The 16,277-nt window shown below is 39.9% G+C and overlaps 1 protein-coding gene across 1 annotated transcript in view; it reads right to left on the bottom strand.

Moving 5' to 3' along the window:
• The window catches only part of ADGRB3 (adhesion G protein-coupled receptor B3), a gene marked incomplete at both ends in the record, with an annotated part of 540,315 nt that overhangs the window by 13,699 nt on the left and 510,339 nt on the right, over positions 1 to 16,277 (bottom strand). The window contains one exon of the mRNA XM_083351264.1: positions 13,256 to 13,899. Within this exon, the coding sequence (XP_083207390.1) occupies positions 13,256 to 13,899 (644 nt within the window). The remainder of the gene's footprint in view (positions 1 to 13,255; positions 13,900 to 16,277) is intronic.

The following is a 16,277-nucleotide window of genomic DNA, read 5'->3' as shown; positions in this document are numbered from 1 at the left end:
ATCAAAAGAAGAGCAGAAAGATTGGCTAGACTGAGAATAGAAATAAGATGGCTGACCGCTAATTGAATTTGACCTTTTAAATCTACAGTATCATGCAACCATAATTGCTGCCTTGATAAGCTTTCACAGAATCAAAACTAGAAGGATGTGATCTGCCGAAGTTTGTATTTCGGAGAATCGAGCACAAAGTGGTTCCAATTCCATTTTGCATTTTGTCAGCAGGCTCGCTTAATAACTAAAGAAATGTCATTTATATGGCCAGAACAGAGCAATGAAATTCCATTGCCATCTGTGTAAGCTCTGTAGAGTAAAAATACACATTCAGAACTCACTTCATTCAAGTGGCAATATATTTAGATAGAAGGCATAAGTGAGATGTGCCCTATGGGGAATGCCATTTTCTTTGGCTCTGTGACTTAGGAAAAAGGCCTGTAAATGCATTTCAGATGGAGACCCAATACAACATGACACACATCCATTCAATTCTGCCTTAAACCAAAGATGTGCACATTTACTTTTCAAAATTGTACACTCTGAGTAGAGACTATTCTCCAAAGTATAGGGAAGGAAAAGAAGGACTGAAATTAGTACTCAGACATTATTTGCTGCAAAATTCTGGACAAATTATTTCTGATATGTTAAACTACAACTCCTATTATTCTCAGCCACCACGTCCAGGGGTGATGAAAGTAGTACATAGTCCAATACATTTGGAAGTCACCTGATTGGATTATATGGCTTTTATTTAAAAAAGCAAATTGGACAGGCTTTTCTCAGACATTTGTTTTGTACTGCAAATAAGTTGTTAGCCCTTTGGGGTAGACCATGTCAAAAATCAACAACAACAACAGATTACCGCACTTAGGAATCTTGGAAGGCACTTTATTGCAGCTGTCATGGGTCTGATAAATGAGACAGTTCAAACAAATTGACAGCAGCTGGATTATTGTAACAGAATCTTGAATGCCTGTCAAAGCTATTATTAATTAATTAATTAATCAGAATAGAGCTGGAAGGGACCTTGGAGGTCTTCTAGTCCAGCCCCCTACTCCAGCAAGAGACCCTGGCCCAGGGCTTTTTTTCTCATAGAACACTCAGAACGGAGTTCCGGCACCTTTTTCTTTTACAAAAAAAGCACTGCCCTGGCCTATACCATTTCAGACAAGTAGCTGTCCAATATCTTATTGTATTGGGCATTATGTTTAATCTTTTCTTAATTTTTGTATCTTTGTATTTTAGTATTTATTGCCCTGTTCACTGCCCTGAGTCCTTCGGGAGAAGGGCGGTATACAAATAAAATTATTATTATTATTATTATTATTATTATTATTATTATTATTATTATTATTATTATTATTATTATTATTATTATTATTATTATTTCTTAAAAACCCCTAGTGATGAAGCACCCACAACATCTGAAGGCAAACTGCCTGAAGTAGAGCTCTCCTTTACAATCAAAGTGGTGTAATTTTCATAGGACACAAGTATTTATTCTATAATAGTTTGTTATTTGCGTCCTCCTTTCCTAAATCAAATGCATGTTCTTTCACATGTGGGGAGAAATAAATGGCTCAGTGTGTTAGGACACTGAGCTTGTCGATCAGAAGGTCGGCAGTTTGGCGGGTCGAATCCCGAGTGCCGCATAGCAGAGTGAGTGCCTGTTACTCGTCCCAGCTTCTGCCAACCTAGCAGTTTGAAAGCACGTAAAAATGCAAGTAGAAAAATAGGGACCACTACGGTGGGAAGGTAACAGCATTCCATGCGCCTTTGGTGTCTAAGTCATGCCGGCCACATGACCACGGAGAAGTCCTTGGACAAGCGCTGGCTGTTCGGCTTTGAAATGGAGATGAGCACCGCCCCCTAGAGTTGGAAACGACTAGCACGCGTGTGTGGGGGAACCTTTACCTTTTAAAGGCACATAACACTCTTGCGTGTAAAAGATGCACATGTAAAGAGTTAGGGTACCGATAAGAAAGGGGGGGCGTAGAATGTAAATGGCCTCTGCTGGAAAGATGTGGTCCTTATGTTGATTGCCAGCATTTCTTTGATTTTTAACCATCACCAGATTAATGTCACAGGAAGTAAACAAATTTGAGCCAAGTTTTAAACGTTCCATCTAGGGAAAGAACAAAGTGGCAAATCACAAAGTTGGCTCCTTTCAACAATGTATTGTTAAAATTAGCCACCAGATGGAATGCTAAGCTGTAGTTGACTGAAAGTAGAAATGAAAAGTTCCAACATCTTTGTAACCGGACCAGACAAAGGGACTGTAGGGAAAGTATACAAAAATGAGCCCTTTCCTGATACAATAAACTATAATTTACTGTTCCATCTGATCAGAGTCAGACAATTGGAAAATCAGTTTGGTGTAGCAGCTAAGGTGCTGGCCTAGAAATCAGGAGAATGTGAATTCTAGGGCTGCCTTAGGCATGAGAGCCGGCTGGGTGGGTTGGGCCAGTCCTTCTCTCTCAATTCAACCTACCTCACAGGGTTGTTGTGGGGAAAATAGGAGGAGGAGAACTTGCTTTCTCTCTCCCACTTAACTTGAGCCCACACACATCCTATGTCACCATGCTCATGAATTATGATGTATTTTATTTATTATTAAAATTTATTATACGTAGAAAAGTAGAGATCTAGCAATGCCATCTGTGGAATTGCAGGAGTCTGATATTTACTTAAGGGCTATATCTGAAACTTTGATATCTGAAAGCTACTTATTAAAAACAATAGGATGAAATCAGAACAAAAGGATGCAGGTTGAATGTCAGAGTTTAAATTTGTTTTTGTGGAACAAATGAATGTGAGAATGCATTTAATATCTTACTATTTGGAATAGAGTCCTAGGAACAAATGTAATGTATTCCCAGACCCAAACAATTGAAAAAAGAGAAACTGATGGCCCGTTTCCATTTCTTTAATTACCCAGGTAGTATAACTATAATAAAATTTACATTCAGGCAACAGGCTGGGGAGGAATCTAAAACGTGAGAAAAAGAAGACTTTGGTGCCGTTCATTTTGCATCAATTCAGCTTTGAACTATTCATAGAGAGAGTTTTCTCAGTATAATTCTAGATCAGCTTTGAACTCTGCTCACTGAAGGACAAAAATAGAAGAGCAGAGAAGGATTGTTTCCATAGCCCAACCTGCATTACACTGTTCGCAGGAGGAAGATATGTTCCTACCCAATGATTCATGAAACCTCTTTTGGGGTGAAATGGAGGATAAATGCCTCCTGTGTGGTTTCCTCTAATCAACAACCTGATTCATTACACCAGACATTGCTCAAAATACATTAGGGAGTAGAGGTCTTAATAGAAGGAGTAAATACAATATTTTGGTGAAATATTTTTGGCGAAGCTTGTACCTGCACTTTCATTAATATAAATCCCTGTCATAAATCCCTGAGAAATTAAATTCATATCCAGAGCCAAGAGAGAATTTGCTTTTCCCTCCACCAAATAAAAGCAAGGGGTGAAACATTTCGTCCTTTTCGGTATTCTGGAGATAGAAGTGTACATAGTCTCTTCTTCTGCCTTAATTATCCTTATATATGTCTCCCTCTTTTTGCAATCCTAGTTAAGAGGCCTGAATGCAAGATTTGCAGGTGATTAACGAAGAGAAGAGCGAAGGGTGACATGATAGCAGTGTTCCAATATCTCAGGGGCTGCCACAAAGAAGAGGGAGTCAAGCTATTGTCCAAAGCACCTGAAAGAAGGACAAGAAGCAATGGATGGAAACTAGTCAAGGAGAGAAGCAACCTAGAAATAAGGAGAAACTTCCTGACAGTTAGAACAATTAACCAGTGGAACAACCTGCCTCCATAAGTGGTGAATGCTCCAACACTGGAGGTTTTTAAGAAGAGACTGGATAGCCATTTGCCTGAAATGGTATAGGGTTTCCTGCCTGAGCAGGGGGTTGGACTAGATGACCTCCAAGGTCCCTTCCAAATTATTATTATTATTATTATTATTATTATTATTATTATTATTATTATTATTATTATTATTATTATTATTATTATTATGTAATTTAGGGGCACCCTGGTGGTTCAGTGGTTAAGACACTGGGCTTGTTGGCTGGAAAGCTGGCAGCCCAGATTCCAGACCCGAACACCATATGATGGAATGAGCTCCCGTTAGTTGCCCCAGTTCCTGCCCAGCTAGCAGTTTGAAAAGATGTAAATGCGGGTAGATAAATAGGCACACTTCAGTGGGAAGGTAATAGTGCTTTGTGACATCACGCTAGCCACATGACTGCGAAAACGTCTTTCGACAGCACTGGCTCAATGGCCTTGAAACGGAGATGAGCGCCACACTCTAAAGTTGGCAAGAACTAGCGGAGTAAAATCCGCAGGGATTCCTTTACCTTTAGGCCCTAATTTAGGTAGGCGTAGAGGAGTTATTTGGTATGATTAAACATACTACGCATGTAAGTGAATAGTTTCATTAGATCAGCCTATTATATATTTGAAATATATATGGGAGGGAGTAATTACTAAATTGTGCTGAATACCAATGGGGGAGTTGCATTGAATAGTTAGTTTCTCAAACTTTAGCAGCAAAGGAAATTTCAAACCCTGTATATGTTGCTTGTATGAAGTATCCAAACAAAGCATCCGGAGGGAAGTACAACATTTGGTCCTACAATGTAATCTTACTCTGGACTGGACACTCCTTGTTGATATGCAAATCAAAAAAATCAAAAGAGCATCTTCATTATTCCTAAGGCTAATGGATTTCATTATTATAATTCTGCCTTACTTTTTAAAAAGAATACAGGAAGTATTTTGGTAATATAGCAACTCCATGAAAGTAAAAGCTTTTAAATTCTTTTTTCTCTGCTTTTTATATTTTATTCTTTTTTGAAATTTAATAAAATTTTGGAAAAAGAAGAGATAATTTGCTCCTAATTTTAGCTAGGAGGTATCCTGAAACAGCATGAGTTATGTGGAACAGATTCTTCTTTCGGAAACATTGAAATGTTCTGTCTGTTTGTCTGTCTTGTCTGTCTGTCACTGAGAGAGAAAGAGAGCGAGCAAGCTCAGGGCCTACTTTTAAACAAACATGCTACTAGATTCCCCTCCACCACCACCATTCATCTCAATACTGAACATATTTGGTAAGCGCTGTTGCTTTGTTGAAGTAGAAAATTATTTGTAGTAAATGTTCCTGCTCAAAGCTTTAATGGCTTATACAGTAATGCAATTTTTCCTGGAAAGTTATTTTGCACATTTTGCGAGGATGAGCTTTTTCTTTTCTTTCAAGATGTCTCCTGAAAAAGTACATATGACAGATCTATGACTGCAGCCATGTTTTATGTGTTTTTCTGCTTCATTTAGACAGCGAGAAAGCAAGCGAGTAAGCGAGATGTATTTAATTTGCATTTCTTCTTCCATAAGTTCCCCTCTTCTTTTCTCTGTGAATTAAAATACCTGGAATTTACCGCTCTCCTTCCAGGGAATAGTAAAGTCAATATCTTTGCGGTGACTACACATTTGTTTCCCTGGAAAAAATATGGAAGTGGCTTGTCTCTGCCTTCTTCTAGGCTGCTTTAGTTCAATTTTCTATCTAGTCTACAGATGTGGGATCTCCCACCCAAGGACTGACTAGACCCACCTTGCTTAGCTTTTTGAAAATCAGCCAAAATCACTTAGTTCCTGCTGTAACTTGCTTCACAAGTCCAATTGTCTTATTATACTCTTTTCAAAGCACTCTCCAGTTTAAAAGCATGGAAATTTGGACTGAAGAGGTGCTCTTCAAGAGATTTCCTTTGAAACTGCGGAAATCAAGCTAAAAGAGAGATGGCTTGTCATCTCTGCAGACAACACAAGCCAAGGGAAAATGTTAATGTATTGATTTCAAATCCACTCTGAGACTCTTGAATTAGTATGAATATGCTGTGATCAGTTCAGGATGGTGTGAAAGGAATGAAATCCCTCAAACTCAGACTGTGCCTTTCTGTCACAACTCACAGGCTGTTGGAGTTAGCTTGGATGAGTTGAGTCAGAGCTTTTGTATCGATTAAAAGATCCAGCTTTTCAAACATATGAGATGCAGAATTGCAGCAGTTTGTAAGAGGGAGCAATGAGAAATGGCTTCATTCCCATGATGCATCCCATTCTCAAGTAGTCAAGAATTATCAGTTCATTTCACTGATGATCCAACTGAGCCGTGGGAAGGAATTACCTTCACAATTCAGAAAGTAAATGAAGATGAATTTGGTTTTGCCTTCCCTAGTAGTACTTTAGAGCAGGGGTCCCCCAACCCCTGGTCCGTGGACCAGTACTGGGCCACGGCATGCCAGCAACCAGTCCACACAAAAAAAGCCCCATCCACAGGATGCAGGCAGAATACAAAAATCACACCCCCTCCAGTCCACGGAAAAACCTCTCTCCACATAACCAGTCCTTGGTGCCCAACAGATTGGGACCTCTGCTTTAGAGAAACCGTGGCCCATGGGCCACCTGTGGCCCTGGACAGCTAGTAATGCGGCCCCACAAGATCATAAACTTTTAACTGTATGATTGATATGCATTAACTATATTATAGATGTATATATATATATTTGTGGCCAAAAACAATTCCTCTTCACTTGGTGTAGCCCAGGCAAGCCCAAAGGCTGGACATCTTGTATTTTGATACCTTTTTTAAAAAAATAGTCTAAGGCCCCTTGTGGGATACAGTAGGTCTCAGTGGCGGGGGAGTGAGCAAGAAGACAAGTGAATATAAGAAGCCGGGCTTGACCCTTTTGTAAGGTAGGATGGTCGTATGATTGACTGGAATAGCTCTCTTTCCTTAATATTTATCGACATCATTATTGTTATGCATAGCAATAAAGTCACAGACAAATTATAACCCACAGCTGATGTTCATCTTTTCCTTTGGATCCTCAAGTGGTTATGCATAGGTCATTTTGGCAGTGTGCACTATGCTCTTTAGACGTGTTGTTTATTGTTTAGATTTATTGTTTATTGTTCTTCATAACTCATGGTTATTGTATCGCTGTGCTTATGCCGCTGTTATAAATAGATATAGCTTAATGGTGGTGTTTTTTTTTCAAACTTGTGATTCAGATCCTACTTATTATTTGTGTAAATGTGTACACTTTGCAATATGTTAGCTCAGAGGTCCCCAACCTTTTGGGCAATAGGGACCAGTTATGTGGAGAGAGGTTTTTTTGTGGACTGGAAGGTGTGTGGTTTTGTGTGCTCCCTGCATCTCATGGATGGAGCTTTGCTTGTTTGTTCAGACTGGTTGCTGGCATGCCGCAGCCCAGTACTGGTCCACGGACCAGGGGCTGGGGACCCCTATGTTAGCTCATTTAACTCTGACTGCTTACATATATTTATATTGTTTCCTAAGCACATAAAGGAGTCTATAATGGCATAATTTTTAAATTATTATTTGCAAATAATATCATGATTAATGATAGACCTCATCATTTATTTTATTTGTATAACTTTCTTGTGAAACACTTGGCACTGATAGCAGATTGGTGTAATTTTACTAACAGTAACATCAATTAATTAATATTTAATTGTTCTAGTTATTCTTCTACATGTGTAAAAGTTTTTTAAAACTTAACTTTAATTTTTAAAATTGAAAAAAAGGAATATATGTGCAGATATCAATATAACACTTTGGAATCCCCCAAATAAAATTTTGTTAACAGGAATGTTTTCCTAGCAGCCCATTTCTGCCTACAGACCTTTCACACTTACAACCTTTAACCATGGTTACATGGTTAAAATTCGGACACCTGGCAACTGACTCATATTTATGACGGTTGCGGTGTCCTGGGTTCCTGTGATCCCCTTTTGTGACCTTCTGACCAGCAAAGTCAATGGGGAAGCCAGATTCACTTAACAAGCGTGTTGCTGACTTAACAACTCCAATGATTTGCTTAGCAACTGTTGCAAGAAAGGTCATAAAACGGGGCAAAATTCATTGAACAACTGTCTCACTTAGCAACAGAAACATTGGGCTCAATTCTGATCATAAGTTGAGGACTACCTGTAGCCCATTGGAAAAAAATCATCTTGATTTGGGAAAATTTGAAGTTTTCTAATTGAGCAATGGGTGCTTTCAACCTTTGTCAGTATAAGGCATCTATTTGATTGTTAACACACTCTTGAGGTATCCAAGCAATTTATCCTTGCCCACTTTGGGTGACTTTAGAGAATGCTGAGTTGTCCATTCATGCTAAATAATGTACTTACTGAAGCACTAAATGAACATTTACATCTCCATATTCTTAGGAGCCAACGGAGGGAGTGTAATGTCTCTTAAATAAGTCATATTACTAACTTTTTTTCTGCTGTATGTGACTTCTTGTTGTTGTTGTTAGTTGCGAAGTCGTGTCCGACCCATCGCGACCCCATGGACAATGTTCCTCCAGGCCTTCCTGTCCTCCACCATCTTCTCACACCTACTGCTTCAATGACTCTATCCAGCCACCTCATTCTCTGTCGTCCCCTTCTTCTATTGCCCTCAATCTTTCCCAGCATTAGGCTCTCCTCCAGTGAGTCCTTCCTTCTCATTAGGTATGTGACTATGTGTTTAATAATAAACCTACATTTTCTACAATTACTGTATGTCTGATTCACCAATGTTCGTTTGATGCTTGCAGTAAAAATAAAGGTTCAAAGATTAGTCATCAAGAAATATTTACTTGTTGTAAATAAATAATAATAAATTGTTCATTTTCTATATTCTTCTTTAAGTAGAAAATACTCTGAATGCATCCTGAAAACTCAGAATGTGTTCAGAATTGCTACTGAAGCCAAGAACTGGAAGTTCTGCTTGCATTATTAGGGTTTGGTAAGTAATTTCCTAGTTACACAATTCCCTTGATTGCCTTGGCACTCTTTCCTCACTTTTATTATGCATCTAACAATCATTGGTGTTGCATTTTCAGATTTTAAAATGGATGAGCAGAGGCCACAAATCACACCAGTGCCCTTTACTAACACGGCTAATTAATTGCGCGGAAGTAATGATAATATGGCAATGTAAATTATGTAAAAAGCTATCAAGATAGTTGGGGTTATGATTACATTGAACATTGAGAAACATGTCATCTGTCTAAATGCACACCCAGTGGCAATATCTAGTGAGTCCTTCTTTTGACTGAGGAGGAACATACAAAACAACAACAACAACAACAAAAACCAAACAGAAATTTCTGTAGATGTTGTCAGGTCCAAGCAACTGAGAATGACACTTGGAGTTACTTCTGAGTAGTTGCTTTCTGCATACAAACAGAATCTTGCCAGACTAAAACAATTAACTGAAGTAACTATAGATATACTCTGTGGATTGCTAGGGAGGGTCCAGCCTTGTCCTCTTCCTGCCCACCAGACATTCCAAGCTCCATTGTCTCTTTGCTCTCTGGGAAAGAGCCCCTCCCTCCTCCAACTCCAGACTACATTCCTCCACAGATGTGGCATATCCATCTATAATACAAATGCCAGCTCAATATGGTTGTACCTAACTCCTTAGCGTGCTATGAAATGGAATAGGCTGGTGTTTTTTTTAAAAAAAACACCTGAATATTTTCTTTTTTCTCATATATTAGTTGAAGTATATCTTTAACCTTCTAGGTGGAGCAAACTGATAAGAAAATAATTGAAATGCAAAGGTAATTGAAATGCAAAGCAATTCAGAAATAGAGTTGCTTCTGGTCTCATGCTTTGCTCTCTAGACGTGCTACTTCTAGTTATCAACTTTGCTTTAATAGATTTTTCATTCATACATAAGGGATATTACAGAGACAACAGAGGGACACAAGATATAGTTCTGCCATGCCGGCTCTTGTTCCGAATGCCAATATGTACTGATTAGAATGCTTAACCATCACTTAACGTTTGCTGGGTCCAAGAAGCAGCAACATTGACAGAGAAATTATTGTCGACCTGCCTAAGGAAATGCCTCATTGTTATCCTTGTGAACAAAAATAAATAAATGTATAAGATTTTCAATATTGTCAATGATTTTAGAGACATGCTAAAGGAAGGAAAGTATCCTCAGAGGCAGATGTTCTGCTGGGCTTGATCCTGGAAAGCTGAAACCTTGTTCTTATTCTCCTTCTATTGCTTCCTGTAACTCTGCCTAGGAAAACCTTATAATGTTGTGGAAGGGCCTGTTTTCCCTGCCTTGGGTTTTAACTCTTCTTGCCTTCTTTCAGGCACCCGGTAAGATCTGGTGACACTTTATGCTCTCTCCTCCATTCTTCAGCTTCCTTTACATCAGACATGTCAAACACAAGGCCCAGGGGCCAGATCCGGCCCGTGAAGTGGTTTCATGTGGCCCACGAAGCCATCCTGGAAACAGTGAGGGAACGGCCCCCACTGCCTTGGCCCTGGCCCAGAGACCCTCCTCCTGCCAGAGACCCTCAGATCTGTCCCACTCCTGCCCAGGCCCCCATAGGCACCCTTGATGCGAACGATGTAGAGCTGGCCACGCCCATCCAGTAGGCCATACACACTCTAGCCACGCCCACCCAGTAGGCCATGCTCACCCTGGCCATACCCACCCGGCCCCCTGAGGGCAACCACAATGCTGATGCGGCCCTCAATGAAATTGAGTTTGACACCCCTGCTTTACATACTTGACTAGTTTCTCTTTGTTTTTCCGCCTAGAAGGGTTTCCATTTGCTCCCAATTAGACCCTCCTCCTGCCAGAGACCCTCAGATCTGTCCCACTCCTGCCCAGGCCCCCATAGGTACCCTTGATGCGAATGATGTAGAGCTGGCCATGCCCACCCTGTAGGCTATACCCACTTTAGCCACGCCCACCCAGTAGGCCACACTCACCCTGGCCATACCCACCCGGCCCCCTGAGGGCAACTGCAATGCTGATGCGGCCCTCAATGAAATTGAGTTTGACACCCCTGCTTTACATACTTGACTAGTTTCTCTTTGTTTTTCCGCCTAGAAGGGTTTCCATTTGCTCCCCATTTCCCAATCCCTCCCACTCTTCACTGGTGCAGCCCTCAACAGTCTGACTTAACTTTGCCTTTTATAGCCCATAACAATAACAATAATACTTTTTTTTGTAGGTGAGTTAAATCTTGAAATCCCATTAATGTGAGGATAACTATCTGGTATTCTTTCACCCACTCTCTTGAAGGGAAATGAGTTATTGTTCAGTTAAATTTGAAGTTGTCTATTAGATGCTGAGCCCAATTTACTAAAGCCGGAGAAGCCTGTCTAGAAATCGCCCAGTGCTACAATGATATCCCAATAGCCCAGCCCAATTTTTTTCCAGTTATTCATTGTTTGTAAGAGGCTTCCTTGTAGACCACAAAATAAGTTACTGGCAATGTGTGAAAAGATGGCATTGTATAGAGCAGTGGCCCCAACAGGGACTGGTTCCATGGAGAAAGGTTTTTCCATGGACTGGAGGGGAGGGGGGGCGTGGTTTCACATACTGCCTGCATCTTGTGAACTGGGCTTCCCTTGTTTGTGTGGCCCGGTTGCTGGCATGCCACAGATCAGTGCCGGTCCATGGACTGGGGGATGGGGACCCCTGGTATAGACTGCCTAGGAATCCTATAGAATGTCTGAAGTTTTAGGCAAAGTATGACATGTCTGTATTATTTTAATATGCTGTATACTTTTTCTAGGCATTGTATATGACACCTAGGCATTATGCAGAATGACAAGAACTATCTAGGCAAAGTCTGAAAAGAGAGTAATGAAAGAGGTAAGGATAACCCTAACCTTAACCCTGACCCTTTATTGGAAAGACGCATATGAAAATGTAAAAAGAAATGCAAAATGAAGTATAGGACTTTCCTTCTGAAAAAAAAAACAACAACTGAAAAAGACCCATATTGATTTACCTGTTGCAACAAGAGAGGCTAGAATGACATTTTAGTGGGAGCATTTAATACTTTGCTTGTTTGCTTTTTAGCATTGCATAGGATGCCTAGGAAATGTGTGAAATAGTAAGTGTTTCATACTTTGATATTCCACTTTCAGCGTTCTATAGGTTTCCTAGGGATTCTATAAAATGCTTAATTTCACACATTGATGATAACATATATACAGAAATATGTACTTATGATAAAGATGGGCAATACATCAGAACCTCTCTTGGCCAGTTCTATTCTGTTTAAAAAGGTCCCTTCAAGATGCTCAAGGTGCATAGTACGCAAAGCCAATCACGTTGTACAACAGGCAAGGCCTAGCCCCTGAGTCATAGAAGCCTCTTCCCATCATTCAAGCAAACATACAACAATCAAACAATGCACATTTTGCCTCATCACACTGGCTAATAGTATGACCAGGCTAATAATAAAAGAAAAAATGAAAAGAAATGAAATTCTATGACATTATTTGAAGCGACTAAAGAACTAGATTCTTAGAAGTAAAAGGAAAGAATATAAAGTTGGTTTAATTGATCAAGCTTAAAATTGTCATCTCTGGTAACCCTTAATGGACTTTTGGTGACATCAGAACCGAAGCAATAGCTTTACAGATTTGTTTATATATAGGAGAGGAGATATGGGAAGGAAATAATTTGTTATATTTTAAGAAAATGTGATACATTACTAAAATTGTTTATACCTGTCATCATAATGGGGGAAGTCATTTCTTTGTATATATATTTTTATTTTTCTAATATTTTTTCTATTTCTATCTCTATTTCCCCACCTTTTTTCCTGCGCCTTCCCTTTTTACTTTTTATCAGTTATTGTTTAGTTTGACTCAGTTCTGTAATTAAAATCTTTTATAAAATTACTGTCAAATAAGAAAAACTCTCCATAAGCCATTAGCACAGGGGTCTTCAAACTCGGTCCTTTTATGACTCATGGACTTCAACTCCCAGAATTCCTTAGCCAGGCATGAGGCTGAGGAATTCTGGGAGTCGAAGTTCATGAGTCATAAAAGGGCCAAGTTTGAAGAGCCCTGCATTAGCATAACAATAAGTGCAGAAACATGCATTAAGCCCAGAAACATAGGAATACAGGGAAGGAAGGGAAACACAGACAGCCTTGCAAGAGTCTGATACTACAGCCTATTTCAATATAGTATAGTTTTAATCTTTTTGTGAAGTTGATTTCCTGATCTGGTCTACCTCGTAGGGTGTAGGGTTGACAGTCCAGCAGCAGGAGAAAACAGTTGCGTACTGCTTGTCATTGGTATGTGTGTGTGTGTGTGTGTGTGAGAGAGAGAAAGCCATCCCCATCTGTATTTGACACAACAAAAACAGGATGCATGCACTCCATTTCTACATCACTAACCTCCAAAGAACTCATTGAAATGGTTGATCCAGTTTCGCTTCTTGCTAGTCCTGTGCTATCATCCATCTCGGAAGCTATGAAATTCTTTACAGCTGTGCGAGGTTCAAAAGGCAAGTTCTGCATGTGTTCCTGGGTGGGGAGATGTTGATCTAAACTCATATTGAACTGGTCCATTACATTTGGGTTCATACTAAAATCAGGATTAACTTTGTAGTGCAAAAGCCTTTCGTGAGGCAAGGTCTCCATGCCTAGATTCAACTTGCTGTCATCCTTCAGCGATGCCTGTGTGTTCACTGAACCTCGAGGCATGACAATGTAGTCGCTATCCATCATGCGGTCCTGAGGGTGGACTACATCCATGTCTGCACCTCTCAGGTTGTCATCAGTACATAAATAGACAGTTCGCCGTAGCTCAGTGTTGTCTTTTTTAAGACACTGGTTAGCTAATTCACTCATGCTCATGGGCATATGCATGCCTCCCGACTGCTGAATGATCACCTTAGAAATTATATTCCCGGGCAATGTGGAATAGTTCATTCCTTCAGGATTGGCTGGCTTGTCTTCTTCGTCATCATTCAGGGAGATTCTAGATAGGGTGCCTGTTATCGTAGCTGCTCGGCATGGCCCAATGTCCTTATGGAGAACTGTGAATTAAAGAGCAGGAGCACAAATTGATAAATGCCTCTGAAATTAGAAGCTGGACTCCATCTGAAAGAACATCTTTACTCATACTGGTGCTGGATCAACCTTCTTCAACTTGGCCATGAGGAGAAACTACAATTCCTGAAATTTCAACCTGCTTTCAGCCTGGACAAAGGAGGGGGCCAAGCTGAGGAAGGCTGAAAAGCTTTAAGCAAAGCAATTATGACATTATATATATATATATATATATATATATATATATATATATATATATATATATATATATATATATATATATATATATATATGGATCTACTCTATTTTTTCTTCCCTCTTTTCCATTTATGGTAGCTGAAATCAAGGGTAGTCTTGGTATTATAACATGCAGGGCTTTTTTTCTCATAGAACGCTCAGAACGGAGTTCCGGCACCTTTTTTGGATGGAACCTTGTAGGGTAGGCAAGGCGGTTTGTATGACTTGTGTGAGTTCCGGCACCTTTTTTTTTACAAAAAAAGCACTGATAACATGTATAAATACTGAGAGTTATACGTGGTGACAAATTATTCTATTAGAAGATGTGTGATTGCTTTTCTATTTTCAATTAAACAAAAAAAAACTATTTGCCTCGAAGCAAGGATATAGATGAGAGGGACTAGACCATCTCAAATCTTCTTGTAATGTAATTCTTAATGGAAATTGATAAAAATCCATTTGAGAAAATTGTCATTAGATTTTTCCTAAGTGCAGATGTCAAATCACTTCAGCCAGCCACCTTTTATTAAAGCTTTCATTTAGAGGGTCAAATTTAAAATCTTTAATTTTTAATAATGAAACCTGGTCATATTTATTATAAAGCTGTCTTTTTCAATAGAGTGCTTCTCCTTATCCTTTTTGAGCAGAAATGTTTTGGAAAGCAGTATCACATTTCCTTTGGTTTTAAGGAATTGAAATGAACGGCTCTGTTTCAAAAATCTAGCTAAAAATCACAGTATCATTAAATTGCCAAGGAAGGGAGATAAAGGCATCGTTGTGAAGTGCAGATGTAATTAACAAGTGTTTATGTTCAAAGGAAACTAGGAAAGCCATTTCAACTTAATGAAACAGTATTAATGTATTGTTTGCAGTGATATATAAGCACATTGACTGGAACAATTTACAGTTTGCCATGTATTCACTGACACAAGAGGAACTCCACAAGAAACCATCACTAGACTCAATTATTCTGGATAACTTTTGTCCGGTCTCTAACCTCCCTTTTTTAGGAAAGGTTGTTGACAAAGTGGTTGTGAAACAGCTTCAAAGGACTCTTGATGAAGCAGATTATCTGGACCTCTTTCAGTTAGGTTTTAGGCAACAACATGGGAGGGAAACAGCACTGATCATGCTTTGGGATGATCACTGGTGTGAGTGGGATGGGGTAGTGCATTCATCCTTAGTCTTCTTGGCCTCTTGGCAGTCTTTGATCATCTTATCATGGTATCCTTTTGGACTGGCTATGAGGGTTGGGGCTGGGTGGAACTGTATTGTGCTAGTTCTTCGTCTTTCTCCGGGGCTTTTTCCAGTCAAGGTTGATAGGGAATGTGAAGTCCCACCCTCAGCTCCTACTGTTTGGGGGGCAGCACAAGGTTGAGAACTCTGCTCCTGTTTGACATCTACATGAAGCTGCTGGTTGAAGTCATTCATTGTCATGGTATGCTGATGATACTCAGTTGTATCTCTGCCCTTAAGTGAATTAACTGTGCTGTCCTTTCTTGGTGATTAGATACGGTGGATGGCAACAACAGGTTTTAGCTCAATCCTGGCAAGACTGAGTGGCTTTGGGTTTTGGGGCCTTCAGTTTCTAGGGTCTTATCATCTGTGGAGCTGGATGAAGTTGAACTAACTCATGACTCTTGTTTAAAGAGAAGATAATAGTTATAGCTAGGAGAACCACCACGATGACCTCTGCACAGCCTTGCCAGTTGTGCCTGTTCCTGGACAAGCAAGTCTACTCTCAGTTACACACTTCCCAAATGGATTACTGCAACATGGAGCTGCCCCTGAAGAGCATCCAGAGGCTTCATCTGGGATAAAATGTTGCAGTGTGATGTGTGCTCCGAGATCTATGCACGTTACACCTCTGCTTCACAAGCTGCATTAGATGCCAGTTTGCTTTCAGGTTTAATTCAAGGTGTTGGTGATAACCTATAAATCCCTAAACAACATGGGGGCATGTTATTTGCAGGGCTGCTTCTCTCCAGTTACATCTACCTCCTCTCATCAGGTCCAGTATGTTACCCATCTTATTTATAAAGAAGTGCCGTCTGATGGGAACCAGGAGGACAACCTTTTTTGCTGGAGCACCTGCCTTTTGAACGTCATTCCTCCCATTAGCTACGAT

Source organism: Vipera ursinii, assembly GCF_947247035.1.
Source record: "Vipera ursinii genome assembly, chromosome: 1".
NCBI lineage: Eukaryota > Metazoa > Chordata > Lepidosauria > Squamata > Viperidae > Vipera > Vipera ursinii.
Note: the sequence above shows the minus strand (reverse complement) of the source record. Positions and strands in the feature narration are given on the sequence as shown.